Genomic DNA, 16370 nt, shown 5'->3' on the forward strand with positions numbered 1-16370 from the left:
TTTAACTCTGACTCCATTATTCTTTCATTTTTTAAAAGGGGCCATTTTCAGGACGGCATTAAATAAACTTTGTTAATAGCTCCTGTAATGTAATCCGAACTTGAGTTGGCCATGTTGGCTGCGTGCAAGGCAAATGCCCTACCACTGTGCTATTGCTCCAGCCCTCCTATGAAACTTTAAAATTCTTTTAGCCATGTTATAAAATATATAAATATGCTGTATTGAATACTAAAGAAAATTCATCTAAAAACTTTAAGACCCATTGGAACATTTAATGTATTTCCTTTCAAGCTATTGGTTATATGTGCAAAGGTATTAGTTAAAATATAAAATGAAAAATTTTTTCATCTTGATGAAAATTTCATCACATTAAAGATAAATATATATATTTGACAGGCCATTTTTATTGTTAGCCCTTTATTTTGTTTTCAGTGTTCCTGATTTAAGATCTGCATCAAATGGTTCTTTTTACACTATGCTTTATTTAGTCATATTTTTGTCATTTACCCTTTAATCAAAAAATATTTATTTTTTTCAGAGATATTACATTTTGTTAGGACTGCTCTGAGATTTCAAGTAGATATTTCTTAAGTGAGAAATATTGAGTTTTGGGGAAAAGTATAGTTAATAAAATTCTTGTACATATATGTATATATATAGTATATACTAGATAGTTTTCTCAAATAAAGGATCATTGTTGCCTTGGAGTTTGCTCCATCACTGTCTTAATGGGGGAAAATCTAGGCCGCATTATGGTACATTCTCTACTTATACAGATTGCAGATATCAGATTCTTTGTTCATAAAGAAGGTCATTTTTGAGTAATGACACATTAGATAAAATTAGAAGAGACTGGGTAGGGGACGAAGAAAGGCGTTTGTAAATTAATTTGCCTGTCTCTAACCTGTGATTCTTCTGCTCTCTTCACTTTAATACATTAACTCACTATGCATCTGAACAAGCTTTCTTTGAAGAGTCTTTTAGTAACGACTGAGCTCAGAGAGGGGAGTAGATGGGTTTTGATGGTGTATCTCAATTCCAGATCAGTCAATGTTCATTTTCAGTAAGCAGAAAACAATAAAGATGAGTGAAAAGAATATACATGCGGTAGACTGTGTCTGTGACAGTTCTACAGCCGTTGCTAAATGCAGTGGTTCTTCCTAAGTCCAGTTGTTGACATAAGTATAGAAATGTCAAAAATGAACATTTAGATAATGGAAAAGTTGAGGCTATAAAGTAAAACAAAATCCTTGAAAAGTGCCTCAGTGAAAAGAAGATGTGAAAATATTCAGTATTGTTTTTGTCATTCTATATATTTGATATATTGTCTATCAAGGGGTTCATTGAACATTTTTCACATTAGAAGATTTCCCATATACTTCCCCTTCCTTTACTGATTCCCTTTCTCCTTCACTTCACTTTCTCCTTCTCCTTTCTTTCATTTTTCTACCAATACAAGATGGAGCATATTGAATATCTTAAATTTCTTAGAGATGAAGTTAACACTTTCATGAAACAAAAACCCGTGCAATTTCCAACTTGGAAAAGTTCTATTCAAAAACTTTTTAGATAAATCAATATGAACTATCAAATTTTCCCATGAAAAATACATAAGGCAAATGTAAAGTCCAAAGAGAAGTTCACAGAGAATAATGCCATAGTCTACTTGAATCATGGTGTTGTGCAAAATATGGTACTCCTATGGTCCTAGGAAATAAAGGTTTTTAGCTCCCAACGTGTTTCCAGGAACATCTGTGCTTCTGCAGTTTGTTTTGGAGGATACTCACCCCACCATGCACTCCAGAACAGTGAAGGGATTATACAACAAATAGAAGCCCAAGTTTCTTTCCTTCATGCTTTTAAGACAAGGGGTTCCATTGGAAAGAGTGAGATTACCATTAAGGTAGATTTAGCACAAACTGTTGAGGTTAATTAAAAAAAAAATAGCCAAATTTCTGGTTTTCTTTTTGTTTCTAGAGTCTCTCTAATAAATCTGTGTTCTCTCCTCTCCCCAGTGCACCCCTCCCCCAGCATTCAAATCATGTCTTGGTTCTGTTCTGGTCAGTATTTCTTTTCCTCCAACTGACTGCTGTACAGACCCATCCTCAAAGATTTCTTCCATTTCCAAGTCTCAAAGTATCCCCAGACTATAGAGATATTGTAAACGTTTTCACTGCTAACGTTTCAAAGAAAAATAGAGCAAAACAGAGCTCCATCCTGTGCTACCATGGAAACCAACACGGCTATACTGGCATTTAACCTCAAAATGAGTGATAAAATATTGAAAACTAGTGTGAGGAACTAGAAAGATAAGAATAGAAGCTGGCAAGTTCATACTATGTGAGAAGGCAATCGAAAGTTCTTCTTCCTTCCTTGGTCAGCTTTCTCTTTGTAACCTCCTGCTGTGTATGATATCCTGTGTTCGAGGCAGTAAACCTAGATGCACACCACCTATGTGAAAGGGAGCTCGGATAGGGAGGTGAGAGTGGGGCAAAATGAAAGGAGCGATGATAGAGACAGTCCAGCCATGAGGGGCTTGTTTGTGCTCAGCCAACGGGGCGTAGATCTCAGCACCTCATATGGTCCTTTGAGCCCTGACAGGAGTAAGTCCTGAACACAGCTCCGCGTGGCCCTGGAACAAAACACAGTGAAAAGAAAAGGGCCAGTCATTGCCAATTGACATAGAAGGAAAAACCCAAGAATGAAAGAAATGGCCAAGTTGGGCAAGGAATTTCTTTTTTTTTCTTTCTTTTTCCTTTTTTTGGATCACACCTGGCAATACACAGGGGTTATTCCTGGCTCATGCACTCAGGAATTACTCCTCGCGATGCTCTGGGGACCATATGGGATGTTGGGAATCGAACCCAGGTTGACCAGGGCAAACGCCCTACCCTCTGTGCTATCTCTCCAGCCCCGGAATTTCTTTTGGTGGGTTATAATGTAAAATGTGATCAACCTATAGGTTGAAGTTATGCTTATACAGTTGGATGAAGCATTTCTTATTGCTATACCTAAACACTGATTATGCAAAAGGGAGATACTTCATTGCAAAACTTAGTCACTGGTCATGATTTAACTTTTTGTTTTCTTTATACTGATATGATGGCAATTGTTTTTCTTACCCATCACTAAGAAATATATAATTTAGATTTGTGCAAAGAAAAACGGTAGTAACAAAAACAAGTAACTGTTATTATTCTTTTTAAAACTCATGGCTGAAGAGAAATTTTTGTGGATAGGTGATTTTGAAGCAATTTGAAAACATTCAGTTTAACAGCCTTTAGATTCCTTCATGGAAGTGCACAACTGTCATTAATTAAATGACATATTCAGAAACCTAATACCTCATATAAAAGAAATGTCACATTGGCAATATTTTTTCATGGTGTTGTATTAACTTTACCCATGAAAGAAACAAGAGTTTATCTTCATAGGTTTCATTGTCAGTAAAGTTTGTTACTAAGAGATCCATTTCATGCAGAGTAGGATTTTAAGACAATAGGCATCAGTCAGGGTTTTCTGCAAACCTAGAGCTTTTCCCTAACGTGTTACAGGTAAGACTGGTTCTACTGCTTTTTGCATCAGACTCAAATACACTGCCTCCCTTCACTCTGTAGCATGCCTCTTTCTTTAGCAGTTCTCTCTGTGACTGCTCAAAACCAAAATAGTTTAGATTGCCTATGAATCTATAGGGAAGTAAAAATCGATGCTATGAGGAAAAACAAAACTATTGTTTTTTAACTTAGTATTCATTGTTTAGTTCAGGTATCAAGCGGAAAGAAAAAAAGAAAATATTTGAAGGCACTTTCTGTGAGAAAAAAATGCAATCACTATGGAAAGTGATTGTCAGAGTTAGGATGTCAGCACTTAAAGTCTCCACAGTTTGAAGTAATGTAAAACCTTCTCTAGGTTAACAAATTTTCAATCAGCTAAGCCCATGGATATATACATAAAAGGGTAAATTAGAATGAAACCTCTGTAAAAATTCATATATGATTGAATATGAAAATACATGAAAATCCAGGAGAGATTTTTTTAAAGCCACTTCTTTTTTTCTCTTATACTGTGACACAATTAATATGACTTTTACAAAATTCTCAGTCTTCTAAAAAATTTTTTTCTAAACTTGGTTGAGTCGCAACTTCCATAAACATTGGGAATGACTTGGATTTACATGTACTGAGCCCATTACGCAATTGCTTTCTCTTTAGTTACAAAAATATGAGAAAATGTTGCATGACCATCTGGAACCAGTGTCCTGCTTCACGCCTCAATTCATAGTCGAAACAACTCACTTTCAAGGTATTGAACCCAGGACCTTCATTTTATTAGCTGAATTTCTTTCCTAAATTTCTACTTAGCACAGTTAGAATAAAAATGGTGTCAAGCCTGGGCTAATTTTGATTTTATTTATTTTTTCCTCATTAGAATGTTAGGTTGCTATTATCCCTCCCTACATCTGCATGGCTTGTGGCCATTTTCACTAGTCTCTTGCCGACAGAAATTTTAAAATGTTGTATAAATAGATAGCCTGTCTCTGCACGTGGTTCTCCTCTAAACTCCCAGGTTTTATTCTTTTTACTCTACAGTTTAATAATCTTATTTGAGGTAAATGTTGTGTTTTAAAAAATAAATAAGAACTAGATTTCAAATAGTGGTTAGTATGAACACGAATTTTATTCTAAATTCTAAACTAATGTTTCCCAATATAAAAGAGTAAAATAACTTTAATGTGTTTGTGTCATGTCATGGGGCCTGTTCAGTGGTAACAAATGAGAAACACTTCTGTTGCATGTGGCCAACCCCTGTTTGAACCCTGCACCATCCTGCCAGTGGAGCCTGTGAAAGTAAAAATTATAGAAAGTGACAAATTGAGCCACGTCATTATTTGGTAGACAAGATATAAACAGGGAGTCAATACTTATACAAAATAATTCCATCTAATTTCTGTTTCATTTTTATAAAAGACTTTTGGCAAGACAAGCATTTCAGCAAATGTCATTATCCATATTTATTGTGCTTTGAATATATTAAATCGACTCAGTACCTGTGACTATGTTTATATTTTGTTTCCAGCTAGTCCATGTTCAGTATGATGTTGGAAATTTGTTGATTTTAATCATTAAAATGTGAAATTTTATGAAATGATGCATTTATAGTTACATTAGTTCCCAAGTTCTTACATTTGCTGTTGTTTTGTTCTTTACAAACACTCAACAAATGGGCACTGTATTTGTACATGAGTAAATAAACACAAGAGTGAGAGTAGGGATATCAACATGCATATACATGACTACTAAAACAAATTCAGATAGTTAATGAAAATACAGTCCATATTCTAATCCTCTAAAACAGACCCCTTACTGTTTTCTACCTGGCTGTCAAACCCCATTCCTTGATTAGTACTTGAATTGTCTAATGGGCTCAAATAATAGTTTAAGCCCCCAATACTGACATTGATTATATGAAGAAAACATATATAAAATCTGCTAGTATGTTTACATATATATGTCTATACACCTGGAAATATATTTGATTGGACATGTGTAAATATATGGACACATGTAAAAGATATGTTTATAAACAAAAATATAGGCAACATTTTTTAGTACTGTCATAACTGTGAGAAAATTTATATTATACCCTCAACTCAAGCTCACATGAATGTCATGGTAAATTTTTTGCAGTAGCTCCCAATTGGACTTTTCTCACAGAGTCCAGTGACTGATTTTTCTACTTGATATTTTAATGGAACTTTAATAAAACAGTTACAAATTTTAATAAAAATTGAAGACAAAAAATGAACCAAATAAACTATAGATTTTTAGGTGCACAAGTTTATACTGTGTGCTTTTGCTTTTGTTTTTTTTAAGGAAAGAAATCAAGATATGGCGGTACTTAAAGACCACAGTAGTACAAGGGTTACTTGGCAGAACTGGAATCTCTTTAGGTGAAATTTCTTGGCTCTTGGTAACTGGACGTTGTTATTTGGTTTTGTGTCCAAGTCCAAATCAGAACCTCTACAAAGAATCTTGGAGAATGGTTAAAGAAATAAAAACTTTAAAAATGGCCTAGAAGGGGCATGCCAGCCATGTAAGGAGAGTGTTTATATAGGACAGGGACAGGATAAAAATCTATGTAGGAGAAGACAGGAGCGCTAAAATGTTGCCCCACCCTGTCTGTGCTGCCAGGGGGAGGGCCGGTGCTTCCCGAGGTTTTGTTTTCCCCCTGAATGGTAGCCACGGAGCTCTTGCATGATTTGTTTGGTGCCTTGCATGAGGAAGACATGCAAAGGCAAGGTCCAGTCTGCATGCTGCTTAATGAATGTTTTTCCTTTTCTCTCCCTCCTTGTCATGTGCTTTCAGAAGACAACAATGTGGAAGGTGGGTGCTTTTTACCTTATTTTCCAACTCGAATTTGCTTTCTATTTCTTAGTATTAAAAATAAGTACATCTCGAATTTGGACGGTAAGTTGAACTTCCCTATGAGCATTTGTTGATTTCTGGATTGTATGTAACTTTTCATATAGAACTCACACATGCCATCAGCCTGAGAAGATGCAGTTCTTTCACACTTGACTCCAGGCCTTGAATTTCAGTAACCCAGGGGATGCTGAAAGTAATTCTGGTCTTGCAGTTCTATGTGTAAAAATGATACAATCCTGCTTCTTTGATTTTCAATGAGAAAATGCTTTTTGTGCCGTTTCAAATCCAATGCATGATGCTGCCTCCACCTTTTTTCTTGCTCCGAGTGACTTTTCTATTTGTTTGGCATTAAATCATCTCAAGCCTATTGATTTAGTTGCAGATTATTCAATTGACTTTTTAAAAAAGATAATATAATATATAGAAATAGGCATAAATTTAAATAAGGCATTAGCCATTGGTCAGTGGAAATGAAAATTTTCAGCACTCAGCATGATTTTGGTAAGTATATCTGTAATTGTGTTTAAGTAAAACGCTAATATTAAAATTTTTCTGAAATTTTCTCTATCGAAAATTTGATAAAGCTATACATTTTTTCATGTAGAATCCAAAAACTTAAACTTACATGATTATAAGATTAGCAGTTTTGGCTATTTAATGATATCACATATCAGAAAAAAAGAATTTAGTTATTTTTATTTTGCTATAGTATTTTAGAATACAGTCAGTAACTCAATAAAATTAATGTGCATTTCTACAGAGAGATGGGTTTGATAGTAAAAGAGATCCCATCCAACATTATAGATAAACAGATTTGGACTAAAGATAAAGCTCAACTGTAGAACACAGTGATTTGAATGTGTGAATTATGGCTAGGTTCAACTTCTGGCACTGCAAATATAAATTAATGAATTAAAGTTGCTAAGATTTAATGTCTCAGAAAAAAAACTATGGTATTACAAAGTCGATCAGTAGCTGGGATCAGCATAGTAGCTGGAGTCAGCATTATTTTTGTAATTCTTTCATGGACACTGTAAATGCTTAGTTTCTCAAAATGTCTGTTCTATTATTTAAGTTAAACAAACCTTAAAAGAAGTCAGTTGTTTTGCAAGTGGTGGCTTCATATGTGTTTTCTGTTTTTCTCTACTATATTTTAATTGCATGTGATATGCACTTGATAAAAATATTACCCTAAATGTCTGACATCTTTCAAAATTAATCAGTCTCATTTATATTGTGCATGTTAATTGAAGTCAAATAATTTTTAGAAAGTATCTTATTTTGCTTTTTCTTAACCATCTTGTAAAATGTTCCATAATTTTATTTTTTTCTCTTTAAATCAAATTTGCATTTCATGGGCCTTTAAAATCAAGCTTATCAGCATGGATGCCTTCCTTCCTTACTAGACAAAATCACCTCATGAAAAATTTTGACAAGATATTAAAAATAAAAGCCCATAAAGACTTGTAGTAAAATGTATCAAATTAAGTTTTAACAACCCTATATGTACTGCAACTTTAGCAATATACCTGAGCTTCCACAGACTCCAAGGTTTAGCTTGAAAAGTATGAATGTTTGAGGAAATTTATTTGTTTTAGCTTATTAAAATATCAAAAACACCTGTGGTGTCTAAATTTAAGTTTATTTGTTGAATGCACGGTCATGGTCACGGTCCTCCTGTTGTTCATCGATTTGCTCGAGCGGGCCCAGTAACGTCTCCATTGGAGACTTTGTTGTTACTGTGTTTGGCATATCGAATACGTCACGGGGAGCTTGCCAGGCTCTGCCGTGCGGGCAAGATACTCTCGGTAGCTTGCCGGGCTCTCCGAGAGGGGCGGAGGAATCGAACTCGGGTCGGCCATGTTGGCTGCGTGCAAGGCAAAAGCCCTACCACTGTGCTATCTAAAAACTTAGATATGCATATAAATACGAGTTTATAACAGATTATAAACCTTTTACTATATATTTTTCTTGTTAAAATCACTTAGGCAGTACATAGAGACTATTATAGAAGCATTTATGCTAAATGATTTTCATATCATGATTATGTGAAGATTTCTATCTGTTCTATTGATATTTAAATAACCCTAATATAACAGATATTGTATGCAATAATTTCTTTCTGTTCTATTAATATTTAAGCATCCCTAATATAACATATTTTATGCAATAATATATAACATATTAATGCAATAATACATAAAATGTAGTATAAATAACATCTCAAATATTCTTAAAATAGTTCTGAAAATTTTAACTTTTTGTTAAAATTTATGTTAACTGTATTGTATAACATCTTCCCAGATCACTGCTATTTCATGGATAAATAAGTAGTTACAGTTCTATGTTTACAGTAAAGATCTATGAGCTCCATCAGGAGTGATCCCTGAAAATAGAGATATGCCACAAAAGTAAAACAAGAAATATCTGTAAATTATAAAATTTAGCTAAAATATCTTCTTGGATAGTGAAAGGACATTTTTTAAAGCACACTAACAGTATTCTTCAGAAAAGTAGTGATCCTCAATCTGAAATTTATTGTCAAGCACTTGGTTAAACAAGGGGAATTTAAAATTTTTAAAAATTTGTTAAAATGATCTGATTTTAACGTATCCATATGTACATAAATATACATGCTAGCAATAACTCATAGTCTAGTATTTAAGTATCTTTAATAGAATGCTAAATAATTTTGTTCTTTGTGCTAAATTACTTGAGCCTATTTAAAGAAGATCCATTGTTTTTTGCAAACTTTATCCTGTGGTAAAATCTAACTTTACAAGTGCATGCCTAACATTTTTTTTAAATTTTGTATTTGAAAAAATCGAGTTAGTTGTGACATGTGTCAGACAAGGAAGGAGACATTTCTGCATTATCATTTCAGTGTGACTAAGGATGCTTTTCATTTAATTATGAACCTGCTCATTCTTTGATGAGGGGAAAAAGACCAGACCCAGCCCATGTGTCATATACTCTTTTGGGTTTTTAAAGTGCAGTTTCATCATCGAAGAAGGGCAAGCTCTTTGTGGGCCGTGCTCCAAACAGTCTCATTCGGGGACATAAAGGGCAAATGCAATATTGAAGAGATAGGTTGGATTCTTAGTCATATTCTCGAAGTCTTGAATGTTCTAACTGCTAGGGAGAAGAGATACACGGGGCAGCATATGCCAGTGTCTAAATTGCAGTTCCAGAATTCTTGGCCCCAGAGCATTTCAACCAGAGGTGGAAAGTATGCTTTTTGATTTGCCTCTGTGCTACAGACATGTCTCGTAGGAAACGTGATGTCTGTCACTGAACATTTTTGTCTCCGTGACAACCCTGCCTTCCCATGCTCCCTTGTTTATTGCTGACTGTGCTCTTGTTTCCCTTCAAGGTCTGGCGCACCTGATGATGGGCGACGAAGGTATGGGCTCTGTTCCTTTTCCACTCTGCTTCCGGTGTTTTCTTGTTCTGTAGCTGCTTTCAAACCGTTGCTGCGAAGGATGGCAAATGCTTGCAAGTGATCTGGCTGCCAATCAAACGCCTAACTTTCCTTCCCATTTCTCCATTGTGTTTTCCTCTTTTTTATTTGTCTGTCTGACTTGAGTTTGCAACTTTGTCTTAATTTTCTTCATTCTTTGCACTATATTATCTGCAAATAAATGAGACATATTAACTTTGAAAGTTTTCATACATCAGCATATGATCTTAGGGGGAGTTAGAGTAAAGAGAAACTGAAAACCACAGGAAGTCAATATCCAAAAACGAAGATTCAATTTAACTGACTCTACCCCCAAAATGAGCCCATTTTCCACCTATGCATGGCATTTTGAAACAGTGCAGACATCTTGGGCTTCTGGCTTTTTAGAATGCGAATTACGTGACCCAAAGAATCAATACATTTTCTACCTCTAGCCATTGTGTTTCTCCATTCTTGCTTTATTCTTTAGACTCAGCACGGGCTTTCTAATTTCCTTGCATGTATTGCCAGGAGAATGGCAGATTTCTCAACTGATTGACTCCATTTTCCTCAAATATTTATATTTTATTGTCTTATTTAATTTTCAGAGAGTAGTGCATTTACATGTATTCATAATTCTTATTGTTGTTTCTCTCTTTTTTACGCTCTTTGTATGGAAACCCTTTCTTCATGGAATCATTTCACCAAATCCATAGGTAAAAGTAAAGGTATTACACTATTTTATTTCTTCTTAATATTACCTGTGTGAATTTAAGTGTTTGAAACTCATGCGAATATATATAGACCTTTGGTATTAGTAAATGAGCACTAGGAGGTAGGTATGAATATTAATAAATATTTCATAAAGTTAAAGTAGATTCTATCGGAATGTTTAGAAATTTGCTGCAGGTGCCATGTCAACTTTGCAGTGTCATTCAATATTAAGTGATCGTTGCAGTCACCATAATGCACCAACCTTAAGCATTCAGCTGTGCCGACAGCTTCCCCATGCCGTCTCCATTGGCATATAAGCCTGAGCATGTGTCCCATCGAAATGGCACAGCTGGGGGCTTGTCACCGCATTCATTGTCTGCTGGTTGTCACATGTGTGTATTATATATGTAAATCTGTATTTACTTCACAATAATCTGAAAAAGCAGTATTTTGAAAGTGATAAAAAGTAAGACAACTCTGTTCTTTCTTTAACACATACTAACATTGTTTTAAGAACATTATCAACCAGGTATACATTTCTGCATCCCTTGGTAAGTCAGGCATGTGCAATCTTTGACAGCATTTGGTGCCAACTTTAAAAGCATGTTTACTTCGCCATTTACAACCATCCACATTGTGTCTAGTGTTTTCATTGAAAGAAAGTTGGTAATATGCAGCTGTGTCAAACGTGTAGTAGAACCTTTAACCATCTTGAAATCTGTATTATTTAATATGACTTTGGTGCCTAGTTTTTAATACAGTTGATTTTGTTTTGTGGGGTGGCATTTGGAGTTATTTTAAAAGCAGGGACATGCCTTATTCTTGCATTCTCTGAATATTTATTATGTTCTGGATTTTTATCTGCTGACTTTAGACAAAAGCTCAGAGTCCAACACTTTTACATTTTGTCATCTAAAGGGGAAATGTTTCTGCTTTTGAAAAGTTTCTGAACATGAGCTGGGTAAAAGTAAGAAATGATATCAAAATTTTTTTACGTGCAAGTTGAGTTTTAGAAACATTTAAACAATTTTCGACAAATAAAAAGTGAGCATTGCTATTTTTAATTTGTACTTCACACAGTGGTTTCCAGTAAGACTTATGACGACTACACAGATGACTGTTTATATTGATTTTCTTAGAGATTTTACCCTTTGGATGATTTCTAAACTTTATTTTTAAGGTCAAATTAGCATTCCCTTCCCTCTCTTGGGTTAATATTTCCTACTATGTTCCTTAGCATGGGCTAGAGAGAATTAACATATATATACAGCTATATATATATATATACACATATATATATCCTGTAGGAGTATATAGATAGATAATAAGGAATAGGATGTATTAGAAGAGATACATATATAAATAGAATATATTAAAAAATTCCCTCTATCCATATACATTTGTATACATGATATATAAATCTACATTATGTATTGCATTTGTGTTTTTCCAAGTGATGTACATGATATATGTGTTTGTATATATCTATTTGAGTTTGTACAAATGCATGTATATAAACGTGCTTTTAAATATATGTAATCATATACTTTGCTGTAAAAAAGTAACTTATATTTATTCAGTTGTATAACCTTTTGAATACATAGAACATCTTTCTATTTATTCCAGCTGATATTTGTTTGGTATACCTGCCTTTTCAGTTTTTCTGTGTCAGTCTAAATGTTTTCTATTGTGTATGTGCAGCCAATTTTATTTAACAAAATTTTATCCAATATTATTTTTTCAGCTTAGATGTACAGAGAAAAACAGTTTTCCCCCTTTACATTATTTAATTAATGGAATAAGGAGTCTTTTTATGTTAATTAGAGAAAAAATATGTCAAAATAGATGTGTATTTTGCAAATCAGAGCAACCACCTTTATACATTAGGTAATTGGGTGTATAGAAATGGGAGATATAGTTTGAAACTCTTTATTACAAATTAATGAATCTTCATTCTGGAACAAAAGTATAATCTTGATCTATGCATGGAATACATGATAGGTAAATAATGTTATTGAGCAGTTAGCATAAGTGACAAAATGAAAACACAGAGACAGTGTAAAAATGTGGCATTTAGTTTCAGCAATTATTAAAAAAGCCTAAATCAGGTTTTCCATACACAGATAACCTTACATTTTGCCACCTGTTCCAGTGGTAAAAATAAACAAACAACAAGGAAGACCATAGAAATTTTCCATTACGAATTTTTATCAGGTTAGATCCATTAGTGTGTAAAATATTTTCCCCACCTGTGTGTAAAATTTGGTATCAGATACTACAACTCACCAGCTCACCCTAAATAATATGGGTTCTAAATTCATGCATCACAAGTCTTTTCCATCATAGTAGAATCCTGGTGCAGTTTTTTTTTTTTTAATTTTTCTTGGCAGTACTACTTTTCTCCTTTTTTTTTTCTTTCTTTTTTCTTTAGGACTCGTAAATTCAAGGGCTCTCAAATCAACATTATTATTTAAAGTATTTATTTTTTTTAATTCTGAAGTAAAATTGCATTCAAGCACCTCGTTATTTTGATATGTTGTGTATAAGTTCTGAACATATCATAATTTTTTAAATGAGTGTGGTAGATGAATCTATTTCCTTGAAAACTCCTGTAAAGTTGGCTTTTCTTGTGATTTTCTTCCTCCTGCCTCCCAAGCTTCTCTCTGGAGGTAAGAACTAGCGTGAACTTTGTGATGTAGCCTATAGAGTTGTTGGTGGCTCACTTTCATACTTTCTCACCCCTTACTGGCAGGCAAGATAAAATGCTAAGTCATTTGGAGACATTTAATAATCATTGTTATGTGCTAGCTAAATCATAGTGATTGAAAAGGAAACTTTCTCGTTTTTTTCCTGGGGGCTACCTTGCTTGGTTTTGTAAATTGGTCATCTTTATTTCAGATGTGGACTCAGTTATTTGGACTTATTGTCATATTTTATAAACAAGAATTTGCCTCTTCTGATTGTTTAAGAATCAACTTCATCTTGGTGAATATAGCTTTCTTTACTATAGCTGCAAGTAGTGTTATAAGAGAAACCCTTATTCCAGCTGGAATAAATTCAAATATTGTATTTTTTTGGTATTGTTTGAAATATGTTAATGGTATTATAAAGAGCACGGTAAAAATGATCTTATGACACATTTCATTTAGAATTTAGAATTCTCTATTTTTCTGTGATTTACATTGTGTTTTTGTTTTCAATACATGTGTTTAATTGGTCACTTCATTTCTTCAATTATTTTGTCTGGGTTATCTAAGAGAAATGAATGGAAAATTTAAAAAAAATGTTAGTCGATGATATTACTAATTCTGCCAGCATGTTGCTTTAATAACTTAAAAATGCAAGATGTATGTTACACAATTTGTTAGGTTATTTTGTCAGTTATATTTTAGAGTTTTGATTGAACTTACTAATTTTCTTTGTAACTGTTGTCTTAGTGAAATAGCTACATGAGCGATTACATATTTAATGCCAACTTTTCCTAGTAGAATGTAAGCTCCCTGGGGGCAGGAAGTTTGTTTTTATATTTGACTATTGTATTTCCAGGACATACTTTACTTTATCTTCAGTTTGCCTTTGTTATGGTGTAATTTTGCTCTATTTGGTGGGTTGGGCATGAGGATTACACATTTGGAAGAGATGATGGAAAGGAGAGTTTTGACACTTTGGAATCGACCAAGTACATTGTGAAAAAGTAAGAGCAATCTTAATTCCAATAATTAACAAATTGCAACATCAAATTATATGTTTGTCTCTAACTTTCCTTTGCTTCCCAATATTCATACCGATTGCTAATGCTGTAATATTCTTCCTAATATGGCATCATTATAATAAAATCTAATCTTCCTTAGCATTTGCAAAGCAGTGAGTCGATAAGAACTAACATCAATGTATTTTATACTTATTATTTCTTATAACACTTATGAAATTTATTGTAACAGTAGAAATAATCAGACCCTGTCTTTTAACTTCCAGTATTCCTGGGGAAAAAGTGCTTGAATTTTTCTGAAATTTAGATCTGGTTATGCTATTTTTGTGTTTTCTGATATTTTTCAATCTCACTATATCTGTTGTGATGTAAATAGCTCACATCTGTATAAAAATTCCTTTAATGGAAAACAGAAATTTATCTTATTAGGTGGTTGTATTTGATGTTTCTGTATTTATAAAACTTTCATCATGTATTATTTTCAAAATAAATGTCCCTTTGACTTTTTCAAGTGAACATTTATTCTGGAAGCTTGTGTTCATGGAAGAACAAGGTATTACAAGTGCAGCTGTTAAGCACAGGGTCACACATTTTTAAAATGTTTAAGCTTTATAGTATAAGTGTAAATATTAAAATGAATAATTTATAATAAAAAGATTTCTAAAAAAACTGTGTTAATACTTAAATACAATTTATTTCACTAGAACTAATTAGTAAACAGGATCACTGATTGTGTTTTGAAATTTTATATCAGATCAAATTAATAGACCACAATATTCTCAAAATAATTAATTATTTAGACAATGAAGCATTTAGTTTTTCTATATATATATTTTGCTTTTGTCACTTTGTTACCTATTTCAACTTTTGTGTCTCATATAACTATCTGTCTGTGAAGTGATTAATTTCCAATCACTGAGATTATAATGCATACTAATTATGCTGCATTGTTTGGAAGCATTTGTAATATTGGAAGAACCTTGCTCGAGCGGGCCCAGTAACGTCTCCATTGGAGACTTTGTTGTTACTGTGTTTGGCATATCGAATACTCTCGGTAGCTTGCCGGGCTCTCCGAGAGGGGCGGAGGAATCGAACTCGGGTCGACCATGTTGGCCGCTTGTAAGGCGAACGCCCTACCCGCTGTGCTATCGCTCCAGCATAACCTTTGTTGGTGCATATGTAAACTACACAGTAGGTTTTTTTTTGGATTATTTTTTATGACTGACACTATTGCAATATTCTCATCATTGTCAACATTTTGCTTTATGAATCAGGCATCATTTGTACTTCATCAGTTTGATAAATGTGGAAGACTCTGTGTTTATTGAAAATTTGTATTTACTTTGCATTTATCTTTAGCTGATATACTCATTTTTTTCTGGGTGCAATTCAGGAGAAGAGTTATGTGAAGAGTACATATATTACTCTTTTGCTGAAATTCAGTCAATCTTTATTTACTAATAAAAATCCTAGCTCCTTCGTATTTCTGAATATTTTCTGTTTCCCATGTCTTTATATATTCTGCAAACAGTGATGGCAGTGAATAACTGATCAACAAAAAAAGGATTGCATTAAAATTGTAGTATATTTATTTATTCCCAGAGAAGAGCACAGATTGGGTTATCCATAGACTCATACCTTAAAAAATGATGAGGTACGAATAAAAATTTAGATGCTTTGCTGAAATAAATTGCAAATAGTCCAAATTTCAATTATGACCTACTGGACTTTTATAAAGGATGACATTTTTCTAAAATAGTGAGTTCATCTTATCTGTCCTTTTTTGTTAATCTAAATATATTTCAAACCAACATCAACACATTTAGACTGGTAAAAGAACATTGTCTTAAATTGTGTTAGTTAATGTTCTTAAATGGCACTATAATTTCCCTAGTGCTTAACTCATATCCTGAAGTAATTTGAGTTTTTAATTAGAAAGATGGACTTTTGGGTCAGGGAAGAACATTAAGAGTTAATCTAAAAATAAATTGTTGACAATGTTAAGTTACAAGACATGATAGGAGTTATTGCTTACTATGGTAGGAAAAAGCTTGTGGAAACTTTAAAGTGAAATGGCTAGAGA

The 16370-nt window shown here is 33.4% G+C and overlaps 1 protein-coding gene across 20 annotated transcripts in view; it reads left to right on the forward strand.

Annotated features, from left to right (window-relative positions):
- The window catches only part of NRXN1 (neurexin 1), a 1264827-nt gene that overhangs the window by 114956 nt on the left and 1133501 nt on the right, over positions 1–16370 (forward strand). For 8 of the 20 annotated variants that reach the window (XM_056118460.1, XM_056118477.1, XM_056118503.1 and 5 more), the window contains exons 2-3: positions 6366–6383; positions 9799–9828. The exons of 6 other annotated variants lie outside the window; for them this stretch is intronic. In XM_056118460.1, coding sequence (XP_055974435.1) covers positions 6366–6383; positions 9799–9828 — 48 coding nt within the window. Of the gene's footprint in view, positions 1–6365; positions 6384–9798; positions 9829–10580; positions 10657–16370 lie in introns of those variants that run through there. 6 more of the 20 variants (XM_056118484.1, XM_056118533.1, XM_056118576.1 and 3 more) reach the window with 5 other exon arrangements.

This window comes from Sorex fumeus, unplaced genomic scaffold, assembly GCF_029834395.1.
Source record: "Sorex fumeus unplaced genomic scaffold, SorFum_2.1 ptg000003l, whole genome shotgun sequence".
In the NCBI taxonomy this organism is placed as follows: domain Eukaryota; kingdom Metazoa; phylum Chordata; class Mammalia; order Eulipotyphla; family Soricidae; genus Sorex; species Sorex fumeus.